The sequence below is a fragment of the Crinia signifera genome, chromosome 3 (genome assembly GCF_055691185.1).
Source record: "Crinia signifera chromosome 3, ASM5569118v1, whole genome shotgun sequence".
NCBI classification, from domain to species: domain Eukaryota; kingdom Metazoa; phylum Chordata; class Amphibia; order Anura; family Myobatrachidae; genus Crinia; species Crinia signifera.
The window spans coordinates 98,407,450-98,433,527 of NC_139219.1; the positions used below are offsets into that span (position 1 = coordinate 98,407,450).

At 43.0% G+C, this 26,078-nt stretch overlaps 2 protein-coding genes across 4 annotated transcripts in view; both read right to left on the bottom strand.

The window, feature by feature from the left end:
* The window catches only part of SIPA1L2 (signal induced proliferation associated 1 like 2), a 348,073-nt gene that overhangs the window by 233,846 nt on the left and 88,149 nt on the right, over nt 1-26,078 (bottom strand). For all 3 annotated transcript variants that reach the window (XM_083176266.1, XM_083176268.1, XM_083176267.1), the window contains exons 2-3: nt 19,636-19,786; nt 12,653-14,256 (exon numbers count right to left, since the gene is read on the bottom strand). In XM_083176266.1, coding sequence (XP_083032392.1) covers nt 12,653-14,030 — 1,378 coding nt within the window. In that variant the 5' untranslated portion in view covers nt 14,031-14,256; nt 19,636-19,786. The remainder of the gene's footprint in view (nt 1-12,652; nt 14,257-19,635; nt 19,787-26,078) is intronic.
* On the bottom strand, nt 22,798-24,034 carry LOC146063677 (uncharacterized). The gene is made up of 2 exons (XM_083176272.1): nt 23,604-24,034; nt 22,798-23,523 (listed from the first exon to the last, which is right to left on the bottom strand). The coding sequence occupies exons 1-2, from the start codon at nt 23,731-23,733 to the stop codon at nt 22,979-22,981; spliced, it is 675 nt and encodes a 224-aa protein (XP_083032398.1). The 5' UTR covers nt 23,734-24,034; the 3' UTR covers nt 22,798-22,978.

A 26,078-nucleotide genomic window follows, 5' to 3' on the forward strand; every position in this document is an offset into this window, starting at 1 on the left:
AGGCGATCGGATAGGTTCACTCATTGCCTCTGGTTTACAGAATGTCATAACTTTGGAATGCATCAAAACAGGACAAACAACATGTACACACAAGTTAAAAACTAGGTGAAGGAGTCGGGGTGTCACCCACCTGTCCATACGACAGCCTAAACAGTGGCACCCAGACCCCCACATCTCCCATTAAAAACAAATATCAATTAGGTCCCATTGATATCGCTCCTTTCTTCCGTACTTAGAACAAATATGCCATAATACTATTATTGCAAATAGGTAAATAGATGCCAGAACTCCATAATTATCAAATCTAATATGTGCCTTCTGTAGTCATAAACACATACTTAAAATCTTTTTGCGATAACTAGTGTTATTATACTCATCACAGAAATGTTATCATAGATTGTATATATGTCACCTCACAGAAAGATATTCATATGTGTCTTCTCATTAAGGCCACGGGGCCATACAGTGTCCAAACGATGGATCCACTGGGCCTCTTTTTTAAGAAGCATAAGTCCCCTATCTCCCCCACGTGGCGGGGGAGGAATCCAATCTATGGCCATATATCTCAGAGTGGACAGTTGATGTTTTTCTTTCACAAAGTGTGCTGCCACAGGTTTATCCGTAGAACCAGTAGAGTAGGCCAATCGGATCGAGGACCTATGTTGGTTAATTCTCTCGCGTAGGGTACGAATGGTTTTACCCACGTATACTAAGCCACATGGGCAGATCAGATAGTAGACCACATGGTCAAGTTGGCAGTATAAGCGATGTTTCAAATATATTTTAGTGCCATTATGCGGATGGCAAAAAAATGTGCCAGTTATGAGTGCCCGGCAGGTTGCACAACCAAGGCACTTATAGCACCCATTCTTTTTTGTGAGCCACCGGTCTTGATCTGCTTTCACTGGTTTCATATTTGGTCTCAATAGGTGGTCCTTAAGGTTAGGTCCTCTATTCACACTAAGTAGTGGAGGGGCCTTACCCAGTTTCTTAAACGCTTGATCTGAAGTGATCATAGACCACTGTGATTTGATGACCCGCTGTGTATTCTTGAAGTTGGTGTCACAGTGGGTATTAATGATCATTCTTGCGTTCTGGGTTGTACCTTTAGGGCTCTTGCTTTGTTCCTGAAACCTTCTTTTGGCTTTGGTGAGGCTCTTATTGATGGTTTTAAGGCTGTACCCCCTATCCAGGAATCTTTGTTTACATTCAGACAGTTGTTTAATCGTTGCCAACTCTTCAGAGTTGTTGCGCATAACCCGAAGAAATTGTGAAATGGGTAAATTGGACTTAAGAGAGTCCGGGTGGTGACTCGTCGCCCATAGAAGAGTATTTCTGTCCGTCACTTTCTGGTAGAGAGTGTAACCCAAGAATGCTCCGTTCCTCAAGACAGTTATATCAAGAAAGTTCATAGAACTGGAGTCACATGCATAAGTAAATCTCACAGAAGAGGGTAAACCATTCAGCGTGTTAACCATCTCAACAAAAGATACTTCATCACCTAGCCAAATGAGAAAGACATCATCGATATATCTCTTTAGGTATTTGATCTGCCGAGAGTAATGCGGAAAGATATATTTTTGTTCATAAGAATGCATAAACAGATTGGCGAAGGCTGGGGCCACATTTGACCCCATAGCGGTCCCCGCCAACTGCATATAGTATTTCTCTTGGTAAAGAAAGTGATTGTACTTTAGTACTAAATCCAATGCATTCAACACAAACTCAATGGGTGGACCCCCATAAGGCCCTTCCAAAAGTGCAGCTCTCACTGCCTCACTTCCTTCTTTGTGCGGGATAATTGTGTACAATGAATTAACATCCATTGTACACAATAAACATTCAGGTTCAAGGACACCCAACCCTCTAATATCCTCAAGGAACTGTGAGGTATCCCGGAGGTAAGTGGGGGTGGCCTGGACAAGTGGTTGGAGTTGGTAGTCCAACCATTTTGCAAGTGGCTGTAAGAGAGAACCTCTTGCTGAGATGATTGGACGACCAGGTGGACAGACGAGGGACTTGTGGATCTTAGGCAACGTATATAAGATCGGACACACCGGATGTTCCACTGTTAGATAGTCCCCTGTCTCCTCGTCTATCCACCCTTGCGCCAAACCCACTTTCAGCAGCTCATCAATTCTATGTTTAATAGCACTCATTGGGTTAGAGGTCAGTTCAAGGTACGTTGTTTCTTCACCTAGTTGTCTTTTTATTTCCTGATCATAGTCAGAGAAATCTTGTAGCACGATGGACCCGCCTTTAACGGCGCTACGTATAACAACCGATGTGTCGTCCTGTAACCCCTTTAGAGCTGTTCTCTCAGCTACAGACAAGTTATCAACAAATCTGTTCTGTTTAGCTAGTTCCTTGCAATCCTTATCCACTACTCGTAAGAAGGTTTTCAAACTCGCATTAGTACTGATGGGATCATAAGTACTTGGTCTTTTAAAGATTTTTTTGGGGGGTGCACTGGGGGTTAGCATTGGAGTCTGTGTCTCTTTATTGTCAAAGTACTCTCGAAGGCGGAGCTTCCTCCCCATTTTAAAGTGGTCAATCGACCACTGAAAAGAATCAAATTTATAAGTGGGTATGAAGTTCAAACCCTTCGAGAGCAATGTGCGCTCAGGCTGCGAAAGGCTTTTGGACGACAAATTAAAGATTAATTCCTGTACCCCCTGTACCCTCCTTTTTGCCCTCTGTCTAGATTTCCCACCCCTCCGCGGGTGCGGTCTTTTGCACGCCGACTTAGGGCGTCTCTGCGGGTGGGTCTGTTTCTTTGCTCTAAAAAAGATGAGGACGTTTGTTGATATGAGGAACCCCGAGGGGGGGGTAAACTGTCACCTGTATCAGTCTCAGAGGATGAGTTGGAAATTTGAGATTCAGGTTCTCTGAAACGTGGTTGCCGTGAGCGATACCCTCCTCGGTGTCTGTACCCAGTCTGCTGCGAAGAACCTTCTCCTATCAGCCACTTGTACACACCGTGTCTCTGGTAATCACTCTCAACGGTTTCCAATTTCTTTCTTTTGAAGGCTATTAAGTCTGTTTTATATTTATCAATTTGGGATTGTATCCGCCCCAGCCAATCCTCAGTCTTATCAGCCTTCAAAATGCTCAGCGACTCTTTCTCATACTCAGAAATTTCAATCTTAATTTTCTTCAATTCTACGCCCACCTCCTCCACAACCAGAGCAATCAAATCAAGAGAACATTTGTTAAGTACTCCACACCATCGGACGCAAAAAGCAGGATTGCGGCGGCCGATGGTGGGAGTATTGTTAATTCTAAATCCTCTCGGGATACGCTTTTTTCTATAATACTCAGAGAGGAATTGCCCATGTAGCATTAAATCAATCTCCCTTCGTTTAAGTCTGTGCAACTTGTGAAAATGATCAACAGAGGTTGCAGAGGGTAATTGGGCAAAATCCAACTCTGTGAACAAAATTTTGTCAATTTCATCATCAGTTAAACTGATTTGGATATTTTCCGCATCACTCAAGGCGATCTCATCCAATCCCACAAGGCTTGTCGCCATTTAGGGAACACACTACGCACTTATAATTAGCACAAGGTTTGTCTGGCAGAGCTAAACACTAAATAAGCACACTAAATCACTTGCAATATATCTTTCAGAGTACAGAATCAAGAGTCAATTACAATATAAACCCATAGGTGATATTTAGCTACTTCCGGAGTGTAACACAAGCACGTGTCACTAATTTTTGTAAAACAGGCGATCAAAAAAGAAGTCTCCACTCTCCAGTAGTTCACAACTTTTCTCAATTGTATCCAATGGGTGCATAGTCCAGGAAATGTTACCTTAGTAGGTGAATTTCCATATATATATTGCTGTAGGGCCAGCACACACAAATTTCAAATAGCAACAGCTGGGGTGCCAACTTAGGCTTGCAGTCCATGGGGTACAGCCAAATATAAAGTCCAGTATACAGAGCACTCACCAGTCTTCAGATTTCAATGCCAATAAAAGTTTAATACATCACCAGAATTTCAAAGCAGGTTGTCGACGTTTCGAGCCTCAGCGGGCCCTTTGTCAAGACAGTGGTGGAAGGGTCACAGCCCCAAAAGTATAACTCACCATAGGAAACTACACAGTATAAATACATACCAGAGGCCGGAAGTGCCTCTCCGTCGCCAATTAATCAATTAACTATCATTCATACCACCTAAGATACTGTCCACCGTTCCCCCAATGTCCTTAACTATACCATATTTGTTAGAGTAAACTCGTTTAATATTTACCTCATATTAACTGCTGTACAGCGCTTCATCACCGTGTTCTCCGGCGTGCGTTCCACAGCCCTGGAACGCAAAAACCGGAAGAAAAGTTTCGCGCTACCAGGCGCGTCATCCTTTAGGCGACGCGCACTCAGGTTATGGTTGTGTTCTGTCTACATGCGTCCCCAACCAACGGCAACAAGAATCCAAGGTTCCCGCTAAACACAAGTCCCACCTCACATCCACAGGGAGCGAGATAGCGTTACTCAAACTGGCGGTGAAACGCACCGCCATATTGGATTATTTGGAACGCAAATTACTTCTAAAGAGACTGTATTACTCTTTTAAGGGTGATCTGTTTAGCAGTATTGTCATAAAAGAATAAGTTCATTCTCAGATATAACGCTAAATATCAGGGGGGACAGTATCTCAAAGGGTAAACATCTGCAATACAAAAAAAGTATGTACAGGTGTATTTGGAACATGCTTAAAAAAGCAGTCACAAAATAACATATATTTTGAAAAAAGTTTTTATAGGCGATCGGATAGGTTCACTCATTGCCTCTGGTTTACAGAATGTCATAACTTTGGAATGCATCAAAACAGGACAAACAACATGTACACACAAGTTAAAAACTAGGTGAAGGAGTCGGGGTGTCACCCACCTGTCCATACGACAGCCTAAACAGTGGCACCCAGACCCCCACATCTCCCATTAAAAACAAATATCAATTAGGTCCCATTGATATCGCTCCTTTCTTCCGTACTTAGAACAAATATGCCATAATACTATTATTGCAAATAGGTAAATAGATGCCAGAACTCCATAATTATCAAATCTAATATGTGCCTTCTGTAGTCATAAACACATACTTAAAATCTTTTTGCGATAACTAGTGTTATTATACTCATCACAGAGATGTTATCATAGATTGTATATATGTCACCTCACAGAAAGATATTCATATGTGTCTTCTCATTAAGGCCACGGGGCCATACAGTGTCCAAACGATGGATCCACTGGGCCTCTTTTTTAAGAAGCATAAGTCCCCTATCTCCCCCACGTGGCGGGGGAGGAATCCAATCTATGGCCATATATCTCAGAGTGGACAGTTGATGTTTTTCTTTCACAAAGTGTGCTGCCACAGGTTTATCCGTAGAACCAGTAGAGTAGGCCAATCGGATCGAGGACCTATGTTGGTTAATTCTCTCGCGTAGGGTACGAATGGTTTTACCCACGTATACTAAGCCACATGGGCAGATCAGATAGTAGACCACATGGTCAAGTTGGCAGTATAAGCGATGTTTCAAATATATTTTAGTGCCATTATGCGGATGGCAAAAAAGCAAAGAAACAGACCCACCCGCAGAGACGTCCTAAGTCGGCGTGCAAAAGACCGCACCCGCGGAGGGGTGGGAAATCTAGACAGAGGGCAAAAAGGAGGGTACAGGGGGTACAGGAATTAATCTTTAATTTGTCGTCCAAAAGCCTTTCGCAGCCTGAGCGCACATTGCTCTCGAAGGGTTTGAACTTCATACCCACTTATAAATTTGATTCTTTTCAGTGGTCGATTGACCACTTTAAAATGGGGAGGAAGCTCCGCCTTCGAGAGTACTTTGACAATAAAGAGACACAGACTCCAATGCTAACCCCCAGTGCACCCCCCAAAAAAATCTTTAAAAGACCAAGTACTTATCGCTTATACTGCCAACTTGACCATGTGGTCTACTATCTGATCTGCCCATGTGGCTTAGTATACGTAGGTAAAACCATTCGTACCCTACGCAAGAGAATTAACCAACATAGGTCCTTGATCCGATTGGCCTACTCTACTGGTTCTACGGATAAACCTGTGGCAGCACACTTTGTGAAAGAAAAACATCAACTGTCCACTCTGAGATATATGGCCATAGATTGGATTCCTCCCCCGCCACGTGGGGGAGATAGGGGACTTATGCTTCTTAAAAAAGAGGCCCAGTGGATCCATCGTTTGGACACTGTATGGCCCCGTGGCCTTAATGAGAAGACACATATGAATATCTTTCTGTGAGGTGACATATATACAATCTATGATAACATCTCTGTGATGAGTATAATAACACTAGTTATCGCAAAAAGATTTTAAGTATGTGTTTATGACTACAGAAGGCACATATTAGATTTGATAATTATGGAGTTCTGGCATCTATTTACCTATTTGCAATAATAGGGGTGGGAAATCTAGACAGAGGGCAAAAAGGAGGGTACAGGGGGTACAGGAATTAATCTTTAATTTGTCGTCCAAAAGCCTTTCGCAGCCTGAGCGCACATTGCTCTCGAAGGGTTTGAACTTCATACCCACTTATAAATTTGATTCTTTTCAGTGGTCGATTGACCACTTTAAAATGGGGAGGAAGCTCCGCCTTCGAGAGTACTTTGACAATAAAGAGACACAGACTCCAATGCTAACCCCCAGTGCACCCCCCAAAAAAATCTTTAAAAGACCAAGTACTTATGATCCCATCAGTACTAATGCGAGTTTGAAAACCTTCTTACGAGTAGTGGATAAGGATTGCAAGGAACTAGCTAAACAGAACAGATTTGTTGATAACTTGTCTGTAGCTGAGAGAACAGCTCTAAAGGGGTTACAGGACGACACATCGGTTGTTATACGTAGCGCCGATAAAGGCGGGTCCATCGTGCTACAAGATTTCTCTGACTATGATCAGGAAATAAAAAGACAACTAGGTGAAGAAACAACGTACCTTGAACTGACCTCTAACCCAATGAGTGCTATTAAACATAGAATTGATGAGCTGCTGAAAGTGGGTTTGGCGCAAGGGTGGATAGACGAGGAGACAGGGGACTATCTAACAGTGGAACATCCGGTGTGTCCGATCTTATATACGTTGCCTAAGATCCACAAGTCCCTCGTCTGTCCACCTGGTCGTCCAATCATCTCAGCAAGAGGTTCTCTCTTACAGCCACTTGCAAAATGGTTGGACTACCAACTCCAACCACTTGTCCAGGCCACCCCCACTTACCTCCGGGATACCTCACAGTTCCTTGAGGATATTAGAGGGTTGGGTGTCCTTGAACCTGAATGTTTATTGTGTACAATGGATGTTAATTCATTGTACACAATTATCCCGCACAAAGAAGGAAGTGAGGCAGTGAGAGCTGCACTTTTGGAAGGGCCTTATGGGGGTCCACCCATTGAGTTTGTGTTGAATGCATTGGATTTAGTACTAAAGTACAATCACTTTCTTTACCAAGAGAAATACTATATGCAGTTGGCGGGGACCGCTATGGGGTCAAATGTGGCCCCAGCCTTCGCCAATCTGTTTATGCATTCTTATGAACAAAAATATATCTTTCCGCATTACTCTCGGCAGATCAAATACCTAAAGAGATATATCGATGATGTCTTTCTCATTTGGCTAGGTGATGAAGTATCTTTTGTTGAGATGGTTAACACGCTGAATGGTTTACCCTCTTCTGTGAGATTTACTTATGCATGTGACTCCAGTTCTATGAACTTTCTTGATATAACTGTCTTGAGGAACGGAGCATTCTTGGGTTACACTCTCTACCAGAAAGTGACGGACAGAAATACTCTTCTATGGGCGACGAGTCACCACCCGGACTCTCTTAAGTCCAATTTACCCATTTCACAATTTCTTCGGGTTATGCGCAACAACTCTGAAGAGTTGGCAACGATTAAACAACTGTCTGAATGTAAACAAAGATTCCTGGATAGGGGGTACAGCCTTAAAACCATCAATAAGAGCCTCACCAAAGCCAAAAGAAGGTTTCAGGAACAAAGCAAGAGCCCTAAAGGTACAACCCAGAACGCAAGAATGATCATTAATACCCACTGTGACACCAACTTCAAGAATACACAGCGGGTCATCAAATCACAGTGGTCTATGATCACTTCAGATCAAGCGTTTAAGAAACTGGGTAAGGCCCCTCCACTACTTAGTGTGAATAGAGGACCTAACCTTAAGGACCACCTATTGAGACCAAATATGAAACCAGTGAAAGCAGATCAAGACCGGTGGCTCACAAAAAAGAATGGGTGCTATAAGTGCCTTGGTTGTGCAACCTGCCGGGCACTCATAACTGGCACATTTTTTTGCCATCCGCATAATGGCACTAAAATATATTTGAAACATCGCTTATACTGCCAACTTGACCATGTGGTCTACTATCTGATCTGCCCATGTGGCTTAGTATACGTGGGTAAAACCATTCGTACCCTACGCGAGAGAATTAACCAACATAGGTCCTCGATCCGATTGGCCTACTCTACTGGTTCTACGGATAAACCTGTGGCAGCACACTTTGTGAAAGAAAAACATCAACTGTCCACTCTGAGATATATGGCCATAGATTGGATTCCTCCCCCGCCACGTGGGGGAGATAGGGGACTTATGCTTCTTAAAAAAGAGGCCCAGTGGATCCATCGTTTGGACACTGTATGGCCCCGTGGCCTTAATGAGAAGACACATATGAATATCTTTCTGTGAGGTGACATATATACAATCTATGATAACATCTCTGTGATGAGTATAATAACACTAGTTATCGCAAAAAGATTTTAAGTATGTGTTTATGACTACAGAAGGCACATATTAGATTTGATAATTATGGAGTTCTGGCATCTATTTACCTATTTGCAATAATAGTATTATGGCATATTTGTTCTAAGTACGGAAGAAAGGAGCGATATCAATGGGACCTAATTGATATTTGTTTTTAATGGGAGATGTGGGGGTCTGGGTGCCACTGTTTAGGCTGTCGTATGGACAGGTGGGTGACACCCCGACTCCTTCACCTAGTTTTTAACTTGTGTGTACATGTTGTTTGTCCTGTTTTGATGCATTCCAAAGTTATGACATTCTGTAAACCAGAGGCAATGAGTGAACCTATCCGATCGCCTATAAAAACTTTTTTCAAAATATATGTTATTTTGTGACTGCTTTTTTAAGCATGTTCCAAATACACCTGTACATACTTTTTTTGTATTGCAGATGTTTACCCTTTGAGATACTGTCCCCCCTGATATTTAGCGTTATATCTGAGAATTAACTTATTCTTTTATGACAATACTGCTAAACAGATCACCCTTAAAAGAGTAATACAGTCTCTTTAGAAGTAATTTGCATTCCAAATAATCCAATATGGCGGTGCGTTTCACCGCCAGTTTGAGTAACGCTATCTCGCTCCCTGTGGATGTGAGGTGGGACTTGTGTTTAGCGGGAACCTTGGATTCTTGTTGCCGTTGGTTGAGGACGCATGTAGACAGAACACAACCATAACCTGAGTGCGCGTCGCCTAAAGGATGACGCGCCTGGTAGCGCGAAACTTTTCTTCCGGTTTTTGCGTTCCAGGGCTGTGGAACGCACGCCGGAGAACACGGTGATGAAGCGCTGTACAGCAGTTAATATGAGGTAAATATTAAACGAGTTTACTCTAACAAATATGGTATAGTTAAGGACATTGGGGGAACGGTGGACAGTATCTTAGGTGGTATGAATGATAGTTAATTGATTAATTGGCGACGGAGAGGCACTTCCGGCCTCTGGTATGTATTTATACTGTGTAGTTTCCTATGGTGAGTTATACTTTTGGGGCTGTGACCCTTCCACCACTGTCTTGACAAAGGGCCCGCTGAGGCTCGAAACGTCGACAACCTGCTTTGAAATTCTGGTGATGTATTAAACTTTTATTGGCATTGAAATCTGAAGACTGGTGAGTGCTCTGTATACTGGACTTTATATATATATATATATATATATATATATATATATATATACACACATAACAGCAGTGTAGACCCCTGGGCATAGCAATGTATTGGGGCCCCTACCTATCCTCCAGCGGTAGGGGTGGGGGGTGCTATGAACGGAAGCTTTGATGTCCCGCGGGTGGTAGGGGGTATTATATCAACCGCTCAGCATGTAGGACTCAGTAATTTCCACTAATTACCCCTTTACTGCACAGATGGTGGGAGATGGGGTGGGAGAAGGGGGCATTGGGCTGAATGAAGGGGCCCTGATACATTACTTCCAGGGTGGTAGAGGATGTTTAATACGCAGAGGAAGGGTGTATAGTGGAGTGGGCTTATTATTCATAATTTTCTGGTGGGAGGACAGCTTGCTTCACTGCAGATATCTCCAGTTCCCGGAAATAGATTTCTTAGCTTTTAATGGAATTAAAAACTAGATAATCCCACCTACCAAATGGTAGTGGGGACTAGGGGATCAGGAGGCAGAGCAATCTGCCAAGGAGTATATAAAACTACATACCAGGTGTGTGGAGCTGGAGCAGTAAACAGTAGAGACCAGCTTCTAGTGTCTCTCAAAGGGGGAGAGTCCCAGCTTTTGGAATACACCCTCAGAAAAACTCTAAGTTAGGCAGAACCTGAATTATCTGACTGGGAAGAGCAATTAACAGGCTTGGATGGGGACCACTGCTTTGAAGTCAGATATCTTCGGGTTCCCAAGGGCCGATTTTTAAAATTCTTGTATCCATGGAAAGAGGGGACCCTCAGCTTTCAGCTTAGTGCCCATAGATTCCTGGGGGGGTTTCTGGGTACTCAGAACCCCCCCCCCCCTGCGTGCGCTACTGACATGTGCAGATAGAATTAGATTTGGGTCAGTTATTTTGTTTCTGTGCAGGGAAAATACTGGCTGCTTTATTTTTACACTGCAATATAGATCTCACTTTGAAGAAAAAAACCCACCCTAATCTAATTCTCTCTGCACATGTTACATCTGCCCCACCTGCAGTGCACATGGTTTTGTCCAGCTAAGAAGGAATTTGCCTCTAAGAGTGAACTAGAATAAGGCCCATAGTTCTCATCTAACAATAATTCATGATCAAAATATATTCTAGAACATGGGGTTTAATTTAGATATGATCACAGAATAAATTTGTTCTCAAAATGGACAAACCATGTGCGCTACAGGTTGGGCAGATATAACATGTGCAGAGAGAGTTAGATTTGGGTTACGTGTGTAAAAATAAAGCAGGCAGTAGTTACCCTGCACAGAAACAAAATATAAGATAACTCACCCCAATCTAATGGGGCCTACACACACAGGGGAATTTGCTGAGCGTTCTGAGCGATGCTAGAATGATCAGAACGCTCAGCATACAGCGGTATGTCAACGCTGTGTGCTAAGCAAATTGTCAGGGTTAGGGTTCTCCAGTGAGAACCCTGGCCCTGCCCAGTGATATTACTAGATTTATCCAGCATGCTGGATATTAATCACTGGGTGATAACGTCGCACGCACAGCGCATCTTTATCACTATGGCCCCTACACAAGGAGCGATGTAGAGGCATTAGACAGATCGCTTACAAATTTGTCCTGCAATCAGGTCTGAATTAGGCCCATAGTCACCGGTCCGATATGTCTTTATATGTAGATACAAACAGGACAAGCAGCACCAGGTAGTGTACATGTCTGGTGTCAGTGGTGGTCTTTTATGGGATCAATGGGCTAATGAGGACGCCCGCCCCCTTCCTGTGAACAGAAACCCGGAAGTGGGATAAAAGGGCTATTTAGAAGAACAAAAAAGGCCCAAATATATATCTACATGAGAGTCATGGTGGCAATTAGTACCAGATAGGATTGTGCACCAAATTAGTACAGTGGAAATTACATAAATGAATGAAGACGCTGGATCACCGATGACCGGAAGTAGCGTGCGCTCCATTGCCGTGGAACGCACGGACTTCCGGAATCTGCATTAATAGGTTGATTTCCGGATGCTGGTATCTAAGGTGTACACAGAAGCCCACCACTGACACCAGACATGTACACTACCTGGTGCTGCTTGTCCTGTTTGTGACATACCCTGTCTTGACAAAGATCCCTGTGGTGGATCGAAACGTCGACTTGCATGATGATCAATTAAATCTTTCATTCAACTTGCTCTGATGCTTTTTGGTGAGTGCCTGCTTCAAACAACAATGCTATATTTGGGATATCAATTCCTCTAAAGTGGAGCACCTCCCTGTTGTCCTGCGATTGACCAGTGTGCGGTTCTACCTACCATTTTATATGTAGATACATATATGAATGGCAGTATATGTAGATTCATTATGGCAATGACTAAGCACAGGGCCAAACCCGAAGAGAATCTTTATATCATGATCAAAATGTCAATACAGCAATGGTAATAGAATGTGGCTATGAATTTTAATGGATAGACTGTTTTAAAATATTCAATTAGCCGCACACAGAATACAAAATATATCCACATTAAAGTTTAGACTACATCTTAATATCTTATAATAAATTAAAAATAAATTGTAAATACAATGAGTCAGGAATAAACATATAATAATTCACAACATGTGTTCTCTTGCATGCCAAATAAAGAAGAAGAAATGAAACGACAGAGATGTTTGATCATGAACATACCTTTTCCATAAAAGAACCTCCTATAATAATACGCTCCAAGGTCGATGTGCTCTATAATGTAACGCTTGACTTTTTCCCGCTGAATAGGTTGATTTTCCCTTGGCACCTCCAGCACCGAGACACCAGCATTAGTGCAGTGGGAGCTGAGAGAAGATTCAAAGGAACAACTTTCACCTTCTGGCGTGGCCAGGGAGTTTGCCCGTGAAATAGCAATCCTTCTGTCACTTTCACCTCCAATCTCATTCCTGAAGTAGGGACAGTTTAAAATAATGTCATTGCTTTTTCCATCCCCTTCATCAGTTTCGTGACTCTCTTTAGAGTACAGCTCTTCCTTACAATCCAAAGGAGAATCACAGCTCCCCAACTGGCCTCCAGCAATTGGTGACTGAGATGCTGCGGAGGCCCCTGTGGTTATATTTTTCCGCTTTGCAATATTAGTCTGTGTTGCCATGACTTCATTTACGTTAAACAAAATACTCTGAACATCATAGTGTGCAAAACATTTCTCACATGACCACAGATGTATGCTTTTTTCAAACCTGGCATCCTCAAGTTCAAAGGAAAACTTTAAAGCATCATGCTCACTCTTTACAGTCCGCAGCTTTCTAAATAAAGACGGCTCGACGGCGTCTGTTTTGAAGTGCCTTTTAAATAACTTATCTCTCTTCCTTCTAACCAACAAGGCACTATCCATGTAATCAAACCCAGAAATGCTAACAATCTGGCCTCTAGAGATTTGTGCGGCAGCATGCAGACTTGGTGATATAGCGGGATCACAATGAAAAACCTCAGAGAACGTAAATGGTGTCAGATTCTTGTGTTCCATACTTTCTACTCTATAAGCTTTAGGCACTGCAAAAAAATTGTCTCCAGTCAAACCTTGCCTGTCTATTGAAGATGTGCTCCCATATTCCCGATGCAGAGATGCTCCAGTATTTGGGTTAAAAGCATTTTGGTCAAGCACATCGTCTGCATCAATATCACTGATGGTAACATCGCTGTTGCTTCTTTGCCTTATCGGATGTAGTCCCCTTGGAGGTGAGTGGTACATACTATCTCCAGTAAAGTACTTTGCCTCTGAAAATTCCATATTTATATCAGGTTGATTATTTTGTCCATTTGAATTTAACGAAATAACACTCTCAAAACTTATTTGATCTTGATGTTTCCAAGCTGTTTTGCTGCACCATTCTGACGTACAATCTTTTTTTGGTGGCCATTCGGAAACTCTGGCTCGTACACCCATCTTGGGCATAGCAGGGGTTCCATTATTCTGTCCTCTAGAATCGACTTTCTCAGAGGCATTCAGTGTAGTTGATGGACCCATATTGTTATTTACAGTCTGAAATGTTCTTGCAAAAAAGTCATCTGACTGCATGTTAGAGATTTTTTAGTTTCCAGTGTGATTCCACTGGTTATACGCCTCGCTGTTGGGTTTGAGTCACTCATGAATAGAATGAAAAGAGCTCACACAAGACTCACTAAGCTTTCATTTCTCTGATTATACAACTACACATCTCAGCACCAGCATTCCAAATATTGCTTTGAAATGTTTTGGGACCCATTTGCAGAAAAGGTGTTTCTTCTTTGTTTTGCCATGGAACCTGGTTATAAGAAGACAAAAAGAGAACAATCAGTTACTCCACACGTTCATGCAATTTTCTGCTGGCTCTTGTCAAGATACTTTGAGAGTGCACCCTTTAGGGAAAATGTACTAAGATTGGATTTTTATTCCACATGGGATGCTACTATGGGCAACCAATCAGAATCTACTTCTTATTTATTTAGCACCTTCTAGAAGATAATAGATAGCATCTGATTGGTTGCCTATAGCAACATCATATGTGATACTTACTAACAGTAGAGACTCGTTTTTCCCAGTGAGAGAAATAGAACTACTGTAGAACGCACAAACAATAAAAAAATTATTAATATATTTATGCCAATAGCAGCCACTGTAATTAATAACAATAAGAAAAGAACCGAACTTAATTCAACACCACGCCTATAAAGGATGTTGTTAATCAATATTTCAAACCCCTTTTTTCACCTCTCTCAAATCACTAATTATATTAAACTTTATATGAAATATGTATATATTATACTAACAATTACTTGATAAGTAAATTTTATGGGCGTTACAATACAAGCTATGTTTTAACCATTACAGTCATTAAACATTTTTTTTGTGAAGCCTTATATATATAGAATCCAAGATTGCAGAATACAAGTCTCTTTTTCTTCTTTAATGTGTGGCCACATCTGCACCAGTGTGGACTTTTCTGATAGCCCAATAAAACGCTTTCAGGGACCTACACTGCACAATTCAGATACTTTCTCTCAGTCCCTATGGGCACATGTAATGTGCACATTTGCATTTATGTTAGTAAATAAAACACAGAGGCCACATCAAGCACTCACAGGACATTACTTATGTTTCAAATAGAAAAACAAGTAGCTTCTGTTTAAAATAAAAATATAATTTTAAAGATTTACAGTTGCAGGTTCCAGAACCTGATGGGGTGTCGCCATCTGCCCAGCTCGCCCCCATATTCACCAGCATCTTCAACAAATATCTAGAGCTTTGCCTCAAAGGCACCACAATTGTCCCAGTCCCCAAGAAACCTGGTAAAACATCCCTGAATGACTATAGGTCAATAGCATAAATGTGTTCTGTGGTCATAAAAACGTTTGAGCGACTGGTACTGAATCACATGAAAGCTGCAAACTAACCAATGTGTAAAGGACACAGTCAACCTGGGCCTGCATTGTATCCTACAGTACCTGGACTTACTGGGCACCTATGCAAGGGTCCTGTTCATGCTCCACCCTAAACTACTCTGCCTAGGGTTGTAGACTTCCTGACATACAGGAAACAGGTAGTGAAGGCGGAGGAATTTACCTATCAAGTGTGGTCTATCAGCACAAGAACTCCCCCCCCCCCCCCCCCCAGGGATGTGTTCTATCACCCCTGCTCTTTTCTCTGTAGACCAATAACTGCTCCTCAGGGGCCCAATCAGTAGAAGCTCCTCTTCTACTCCACGATTGTTGAGTCTGTCCTCTGCTCCTCTATACTCATCTGGTATGGCTCCACAAGTGAAAGAGACAAATGCAGGCTCTAACAGGTGGTCAGAAATGCAGAGAGGATTATCAGGGTTGCCATTCTCTCTGTCCTGGAACTGTACCTGTCCAGAGCTAAAAAGCGGGCAATGAAGATAGAAAAAGACCTGATACATGGACGTTACAGGGCCATTTCCACCAGAAGCCTCAAAAGTTTCTTTCCTCAAGTGATCCATCTGCTGTCACTTGAACACACGAAAAACTGACTTATTTGACATCTAAATGCAATGTAAATTACTCTGTGTTCCTCATGACATAACTATCTGTAGGACTGTACGTGAACAGCAAATATACGCAGCCTAGCGAGCAGGTCTGAATTACCCACATAGGGGTGTATTCAATGACTTTTGTGAGCTGCGGCAGCGAGCAGTGCTGACTGCTCGATGTCACAGCTCACACTGTCAGTATTCAACTGACCCCCTGCACACGCCGTTTCCCCCTAGCTAGGTTTTTGTAGTGATGGGAAACGGGGTGCGGCTGCTAAAACAGCGAGGCTCATGGCTAAAAGCAGGGGGCTCCCTGCATTATCCACGAGCCTTGCTGTTTGAGGGAATCCTCGCCATCCTCTGACAGCGAGGATTCACCCAGAACGTAGAATAGGGTGAGCGGCCGGCGTGGGAGTTAAACGTTGAGGGTCACTTGTTTTCGTGATCCCCGTCGTTTAACCCCCACGCCTGCCACATTAAATGTGGCCCACAGTCTCATACACATGAACGTAATCAACAAGTTTCACATGAGTGATTTAAGACGGGACTGGATTCAAATGTTAACATGGAGGATTGTGATATTGTGCTCCAACCCCTGCTAGCAATGCTTACTGATCACTTTCAAAACACCCTTTGGATGATGCAACCAGCTGTAGGTTAATGGTGAATTACAGCACTAAAGCTGGATGCTGTCACAATGCTTTCACTCAACCAGAGATATGTTCAATAGGCTCACTGTGGCCACACATATGTGAGGATAAATCAAAATAGATCCAGCTGTTGAGTGATTTGGCCAAGAAATGATCATCAATGGGAATTGTGGTATGATCCTCAAAAGTTGTAATCATTTTGATCATTTTGATGCCATATCTGTGCTCAATAATGCAATACATGTGGAGTATTGCAGCCAATCACTTCTTCAATATTAATTTGCCTTTAGTCAATTTCCCAAAATACATGAATACATCAAATAGGGTTACAGTACAAGCTCTAATTAGCAAGTAATGTGCATAAGATAGTGTGACTACATATTCCAAATGAATATGAAAAGATCCTTCAGCATTTATTTGCTTGAAGAAATACTTACATTTAAAACTGTGCTTGAAGGGTAAACACATAGATCTAAGCTGCTGCATAACTGTACTTGTCTGTATATGTCCGTTTTAAACTAAAGATTGTGTTAACCTTCTGTCAATGTCGACCTAAGGTATGTCGACCATACTTAGGTGTTGACTTAATGGCTATCAACCACACAACCACTTGACAGTCACTAGGTTGACCATTAGTGGTCAATCTAGTGACTGTCCACCTAGGGGTGTGGATCGAATTGTCGACCCAACTTAGGTCGATAGTCATTAGGTCGAAACTGTTGGGTCGACAGGCAACTAGGTCGACAGTGTTCTAGGTCAACATGGGTGAAGGTAGACAAGTGTCTAGGTCGACATGGGACAGGGTTGACATGGGTTTAGGTCGACAAATGCATTAGGTCGACATGGGTTAGGTCAACAGGTCACGAGGTTGATATGGTTTTTTTCACATGGTTTTTTTTTTACCCGAATGTCGACACAGTGGACATGGACACAGTTGGAAGTCAACCGCAGCCCCTTGCATCGCTCGCAATGCTTCGGCAAACTATTTTATTCTCCCTCCACGTTGAAAAAGCTGCTGAGGGCAGCAAAACGCGTAGGTGCATTTCCAAGTGACCTTAGACCACCCTACAGATATCCAACAACGGTACCCAGTTCCTTTGTGGACTCCACTAAAGACCACTCAAGAAAAACATATTTTATCCAGCGGGGCACTCTATTCTTCAGGGGAAGCCAACTCCACCTTTAGGAGAAGCATTCTGGTCCTTCCACTCCAATCCGAGGCACAAGAGTCATCTGGAGGCACGCCACCTCCTAAAAGCCCGGTAACATCAGTGAAGGTAACTCCAGCGCTCCCCACTTGTGGGTCCCTATATGCATCACCAAGGTGGCACATCCAACTTCTTACGGAGAGCAAAATCTCCCCTCAGACTAAGTGAATTGGCCCCCCACTTTTTGTGAGGTCACAACACCCCCCCCCCCCCCTGGAGACCCCCCCAGGAAATTCAGTACCATCCGTGGAACTACCCAAAACCCAGCCCCCAAGCACATTACAAATACAAAACCTTGTGAATCCATTCTTATCTCTTCAGGAGAATTCTACCAGACTGGACGCTCTGGGAACCTAAGGGTGACTATGAATCTAAGTGTCACTTTGTTTTTATTTTATTTTATTATATAATCATGTTTTAATAATAAATTGTTACTTTTTACCATACACCTGACCTTTTTAACATACTATAAATTGTTCATCACTAGCGCAATCAACCACTCATCCTGTTTTTTCTATATTGTATTGGGGTTGACACCCCCTTTTTTAGATTGCTGCTTACTAGCCAAGCACACTCATACTGAAGTGCCTTTAGTGGATATCTTTATATCCCTTTTTTCCCTATTCTCCCACCACGCCCTAGTGGATGGTAGGGCATGAACTACCGCCTGTCGGCAAATGTCAGCTCAAAAAACTGTGAAAAAAACCCATGTCGACCTCGCGACCTGTTGACCTAACCCATGTCAACCTAATGCATTTGTCGACCTAAAACCATGTCGACCTTGTCCCATATCAACCTAGACACCTGCCGACCTAGTTGCCTGTCGACCCAATGGTGTTGACCTAATCACTGTTGACCTAAGTCGGGTCGACAATACGACCGTATCCCCACCTAGACATCATCTATCATCTATACTGTAAATGTGATATAACTACTTACATTACCACAGTTTTTCACTAATAGCCACTCTATTGTCACATTGTATAATATCTTACAACACAATTACAACAGCAACAATGGGCCTGATCAGAGATGGACTCAAAGCGAATACTGTAGGAATTTTTTTTTTTTTTGCCATTGCACATTTGGTGAAGTCGCACTGCAGGTGACCGGCAGGCAACAGACCAGTTACTAATATGCATCTAAATACAAATCCCAGATATCTTTGCACTGCCTCTCTAGGCAAATTTGCAGCATTGAAGGCATTTACATACATCTCTGAATCAGACCCAATGTATTGGATTTGTGCTTCTTGCATTGAGTTGAAAACTGAGAGCCTAAAGTTCTACACTTCTACAACCACAGAATCTTGTGTTCAGCTCCAGGCACATCAATCGTGTACACAGAATATAAACGGGAAATAGTTATTTCGTTGACATCACAATGGGGACAATGTAATGTCGAGCACACAAAAATGTGATTCAAAGCATTTTTACAACTTTAAACATAATTCTTTACCAATACTGTTTAAAGTTCTAATGCTGACATGGTTAAAGGCCCATATACAGGACAACTTCAGCTGTTAAATATAAGGTACACTGAAAATAAATGAAGACATTGGTAGAGACCCAACACCATGTACATATCTTGTACCCATCCACAATAGTTATCTCTCCATGGCGCCATAGAAATAACTGTGTAAATGGCACAGATGCTGACCATGTGCAGGACTGAAATCACTAACACTTCCTACTCTGGTACAAAATGGCTTTATGCTATAATTTGGCAGCCCAAACAATACAGGGTTAACTGTACCACAAACATAATAGTAAAAATGAATGTTCTTTACTAAAACTTACTTCTTTCTCTGCAGCATGGAACCTTTAGCTGTGTTCTGCTAATGCTGGTGGTACCTTCTTGGCCATATTGGCTTTATAATCTTCATCCTCACCTTCATCCTCACTTTGAGGCTCTGCTTCTCCTCAGAATAAGAGCGTTTCCTGCACCACACTGAGAATTAATAAGAAAAAATGTTTCAATGTCTTTAGGGAAAATCTTACCAACAACTTTGAATAAATGACTACTGACTGAGAGAAATATGAGACATCTTTATGAGCACAACATGGATGAGCTAGCATGTTATCACAGTGATTTAGCAGATGCAAGCTATAATCTAGTGTAATATGTCAGATGAGTCTTTGATAAATTAAAATGGAAAAATATTTCAGAAACAATTTAGGAATTATGGGTATTTCTGAGCTGGACACAACAGAAGATGTATTTAAATATGAACCTTCTCCATACATCCTCCCCAAACATATACTAATTGACACAATTCATAGACATTAAAAAAGCAAACATGTCTGATTCTAAGCATATTGATTTATTATATATTGTTGTACTGCATGCACTGGCACAAGATGGGGGGAGGGGCAGATACTAACTAATTACACAGGCTCGGGTTGCTGCCATTTTCCCAGTGACATCTTTGGGAAGATGGTGCAGCACATTGAAAGCAAAGACTCCATGACAGTGGCTTTGCTATCTAGTGTCCACACGCCATCTTCTCAATTATAACTACAATGATGGCACAAGCAGAGGAGGAGGGACTCGCTTCCTGGAACAAGCAAGGTAGGAAGCATGTGCCCTCTCCCATGCCCCACCTACCCCCTGTATTCAAATGTTGTGGACATGCCCCCTTTATAGACAATCTTTCAACATTAAATACCGGGGCCCCACACGGCTCACTATGCCCCTGACTGTATGTGAAAAAGCTGGAATGGACATTACGTCTCCATGCATGAAGGCCGACAGGACTGAAGGTCGATATGCATGAAGGTCGACATATTTTTACAAGGTAAAGAAAAAGAAAAGGTGCGCTACTAACAGGCAGCTATTACTGGGGTTGTCAGCCCCTAAATAGATATAGCAAAAAAGAAAGGATGTGTGTACCAGCGCCGGCTGCACAGTAATAAATTGAATGTTTTTTCTAAAAGTATATAGTTTATTACAACATACAATTATTAGATGTAATGCAGATAGATAATCATAAAAAAGCAATACAAATACATAGTAAAAACATGGAATTCCATGTTAATAATTCTTAATGAAACAATACTGTTATAAACAAATACTAATAAACAAACTGTTCAATAGGGTCGCCTCGGGGGACGCGTTGCTCTTTTTTAGTTTCCCTACCTAGCTGAAGAAGCTGGAGGTATTGCTCCAGGGAAACACGTTGAGCCCTCATTGTTGAGCATATACCACTTGCCACTATTGTTGGATCCAACTGTGGGACTCATTTTGGACTATATCCTGCACAACTCCCATCATATCCGGAGGATATCGGAGGCGACCCTATTGAACAGTTTGTTTATCCAGGTTTACCATCACCTACCATCTGGGACTGTGGATCACTGTAACATCATTCATATCCACCATACTCCATTTGGACCGTCGGCCACCTGGTCAATCACCTGTTGCTTTTAAGGTTTGGACACTACAACTAAAAACCCACCCATTGGAAATTCAGTGGTAATATGCTCCAATTCATTTAGAATTATTAACACGGAATACCATGTTTTTACTATGTATTTTTATTGCTTTTTTTATGATTATCTATCTGCATTACATCTAATAATTTTATGTTGTAATAAACTATATACTTTTAGAAAAAAAAAACATTCAATTTATTACTGTGCAGCCGGCGTTGGCACACACATCCTTTCTTTCATGAAGGTCGACATGACTGAAGGTCAACATGGGTTAGGTAGACAGGTCATTAGGTCGACACAATCCTTAGGTCGACATGGGGAAGGTCGACAGTCAAAAGGTTGATATGGTCTTTTTCACTTTTTTGTCCTGAATGTCAACACAGTCGACGTGGACACTAAAAAAGAGCAACGCATCCCCTCACACGGCTCGCTATGCTTGCCATGCTTCGGGCACTGTGTCTCGCTACGCTTGGCACACAATTTTATTCTCCTGCCATACCCTAGTGGATGTAAGGGCATGAAATACTGCCTGTTGGCACATGTAAAAAAAAAAAAAGTGAAAAACCTCATGTCGACCTTCCCCATTTCGGACTTAATGCTTGTGTCGACCTAACCCATGTCGACCTTTAGTCATGTCACCCTTCATGCATGTGGACCTTCAAATGTCAACCTAATACTTGTCGACATAATGCTTGGTGACCTAGGGCCTTAATCTGGTTGGTGCGTATATTTCCGAATACTTTCGGATGGCGTTTTTTAGCCGTCTGCGCATGCGTGGGGAACGCTATGCGCATGTGCCACGCATGGTCTACGTACTTGTTCTCAATAATCCCGTACAGAAATGTGCGCCGCAAACACTCTGGAAATATGGGCGTATTATGGGCGTCATTCGGAACTACACAGGGGCGTACTTTCAAAGTGGGCTAAACTGGGTGGAAACATGGGCGGACACGGGGGAGTGCACTTATTTGGGTGGGCGTGAATTCGGACAGGACACCGAATGTACGCGAACAAAAAGGCTAGAAATATGCGGTGTCCATAAGCAAGTATTGCTTTGCGGACACCACTCGTTCATGCGCTAGGCAATTGGAATGCCTAATCACTACAATCAATGTCAGCTGAACACAATTCAATCCACTCCTTTACTCATTACTCATTAATTACACGCTTCTCACTGCTTCAATTGGAACCATTGCAGCTTAAATGGAACATTACTAAACACACACATATATGCTGCACTTTTCACACACTTTTACACTGCAAATAATGGACACAACTTAATATTAATAATACAAATACACATGTCACTTCTACATGTATCAATTAAACCAAACATTTGGGGGGAAAAAAAATATTTATTACATGAACTTAACAAATAAAATGGAAACCGTAACAAATTAAAAGGTACCATGCCAGGAATAAAATTATAAAAAATATAATAAAGACATGATTTTTTGACATACATAGAAACAGCAGAATCATTAGGAACACATCAGGTGGCTTCACAACAAAAGTATAGCACCAACACTTCAAGTACAGCACACAGTAATGGTAGCCGAAAGAGGCCAACAGGGGAACCAAACATGACATTCGAAACGAGGGCAAATGTGGGTACCCTCTGCACGGAATTGGACACAGGATGCTGACACACACAGCTCAATGAAAGATTTGGGAAGACATAAGGGTGGAGATTAATGCGGACACAAGTTCATCTGCGGGCACGTTTGCCCTTGGCAGGCTCCTTGCCACGTGCAGCAGCTCTTCGGCCACGGCCACGTTCGGATGATGGCCCAGGTGGAGCAGATGCTGCTGAGGGGGGGGATGGTGTTCCCCCTCTGCCAGCAGGGAGTGCTGCTGGTGGTAATGCACCAGAAACGGATGACAATAGGACCCTATTGCTGGCAACTAGCTCCACCATAAGCTCATTATGGTGGAGGAGGAGGTCATTTTGCCGCAGGGCTTGATCAGCCAGCACCTGCAGGCTAGCAGAAATTGATTGCTGGGTGGCAGCCATAGCCTGCAGGCTCCCAGCGATAGTCTGCTGGCTGCTGACCAAACCCTGCAACACCTCCTCGGTCCTACGCACCCGCTCTGATGCCGACTCTCCCTGCTGCTGAATATGGGAAAGCACCTGCACCCACCTGTCCAATTCAGCCTCGGTCAGTGGCTGCTGCTGCTGCACGGGCCTGGTACTGGTGGCAGGTGGCACAGACTCCTCAACCTCAAGAGATTCTGGCCCAAGCGGTGGGGATGCTGGTGAAAGAGAACATTACAATTACAACACATTCCATGCAAAATTAGGACCAGCTACTTATGGCATGGCAAATAATTACCTTCAAGCAAAGAAGCCATGACTTCCGCTGGGGCCTCGCTGTCGACGTTGCTCACCCCCCGGACCTCCTCTACTGCAATGCAGCACTGTGCCATCTCCTCCAGGGGGGTGAGCTTCAGCTTTGATGGCATGGGGCCAGCCCCAGAGGTGTGGCTGTGTTCCCACCGCTGGGTCAATTTCTTCTTGAGGTTGGTTTTGAAGTCGTGCCACCTGCAATCAAAGTGTACATATTACTACATGTCACTCCTCATGTTTGCTGTAGCACACATTGCGATCTGCAACAGATGACAACATGTGCTTCATTACACACAACTTACATTCAATGAAAATATAAAAACAACCCTTAGAAGATACATTCACACTCACCCTACAATAACTATCGATTAAATGACATGGCAAACATGTCTGTGGCTCAAAGCAACGTGACCGGCCATTGACCAACACCATCTAACATCTAATGAAACCATTAGTGGTATTGTACTGCTCAAATGTTACACACATGAACTTGCCTCTTCTTAACGTGCTCCGTCTCATGAACTTGTGGAGCCACCGCATTAATCTCCGCTGTTATGTCCTCCCAGATCTTCCATCTCCTTGTGTGTGTCAACCTGTCCTGTGGACACTCGATCCAATCCCGTGCGCGGGGCACCAGGATGGCAAGCTCCTGCGCTTCGAATGCCATGTTTCTGCTGCTTGGTTCCTCTGTTGCCCTATTTCGGCCACGGCCACTGGCACCGCCACTGCCACGGCCACCTGTCGCTGTACTTGAAGTGCTGGCTTGGCTACTCTGTTGGGAAGCCACCTGTTGTGTTCCCAATGATTCTGCTGAGGCTGAAGATGGGCCAGCTGCCGATTGGCCTGATGTGGATGGCCCATCTGGCTGCTCTTCTCCCATTGGCTGGTCTGTGTTGAGGGGGACATAGGAGGTGCTGGAGTCCATGCGGGCAAACAGGTCCTGGCACTCCTGCTCTTCCTAAGATAGAGATCCAGCCATGTTTGCAACAACATTGCAGTTTCCTAACACACCTTTATATCCTATTTCTGTAATTGGCGTACATCAGCGACACCCTGCATTCCGTACGGCTGCGTTCCGTACGGCAGCGTAGACCGTGCTGCGCATAGGCCACGCCCCTACCTGCGGAAATTTTTTTTTTTTAAACCTGGCAAAGTTAGTAAGCCTGATTTAGTAGCTAATTGCAGATTGGTACTGCAATGACCAACTAAAAATGTGTTCAGCCATGACATGTATATGTGAATGTACATCTGTACTGAGCACTTGTTTGGTATGTAGTACAAATGACACTAACCATTCCATATGTAAATCCAGTCCACCACTTAGGCAATAGTAATCAGTGCTAGCATCCAAATCACATGTGAAAGGTCTCCAAATTCAGCCTTGATGCTAGCTACTTTTCATTTCACATCTCTAGTGTGGCCCAGTAGAAGGTAAGTGTACACATGGCACCATGGCCTAATATTGGGAAAAGGTCTGAGACTATTTGCTATGTTTCTGCTGTATAGCTTTCACTATAATAAAGCTGTTTAGTACCTTGTAGAGTTAGGTGTAACTGGCTAGTGATGCAGACTATTTCACCTGTTGCTTTAACCCATGTTTGGTGAATGTAATAGATTATGTATAATGGGTTCCCAACTTATTTTACACTGTCTGTTTAGGAGATAGTAAGTAATGGCATGGTCTGCTCAACTATGCAAAGGTACAGCAAGTGTGGGTTTGCGATGCAATGGGTTAGCCGTCTGTTGTGGCGCATACACGCTGTTACTGTCAAAATGAACAATAAAGTTAATACCAAATATCACTCTGATCAACCAATGACAGGACATGATTGCTTGAATTGTGCCATTGCTAAGATGGCGGCCTATGGGAGAGCAGCCCCATTTTCGCCAGCGGAGCTGAGGACACTGGTCTCCGTTATGGAGACCAGGCTGGGGCGGGCGGGCCCATTTATTACTAACCGCCAGAAGCGGAATGCTTATGCGGTGGCCCGCCGGCGCATATACGCACGCACACAGGTGCGGAGGACCATCGCTCAGCTGGAGCGGCGATGGTCAGACCTGAGGCGTCGGCAGCCGGATATGCTCCAGCAAATCAGGGCCAGGATTGCGCGATGTGAGTGTTTACACATTAAATGGCCATTTGTACATGATTGCTTACATGACCTTATTTAAGCCAATAAGGTAACCAGCCTGATCATGAGTTAAACATGGCATACACTATATGTGTGCTACTTCCTGTTTGACACCCTGTAATGGTGATAAAATATGTAATTGTGTAGGATTATTGTTTGTGATGCTTACAATGGCCCAAATGTCACATCATAACTGCCATGTTACAGGCTGTGTTTTATAAAAGCCAGTAAGGAGCTGATTGGCTGTACATTTATCTCTACTTATAACCTTTGGATTTATTGCTTGTTAAGGCTTAATACATCTGTCCAAATGACCCCTAATTGGCATT

Coding starts and splice junctions, on each gene's coding strand:
- LOC146063677 (XM_083176272.1), bottom strand. CDS start 23,733: ATGCCATCAAAGCTGAAGCTCACCCCCCTGGAGGAGATGGCACAGTGC. Junction 23,524..23,603: donor CATGGCTTCTTTGCTTGAAG/GTAATTATTTGC, acceptor CTCTTTCACCAG/CATCCCCACCGCTTGGGCCA.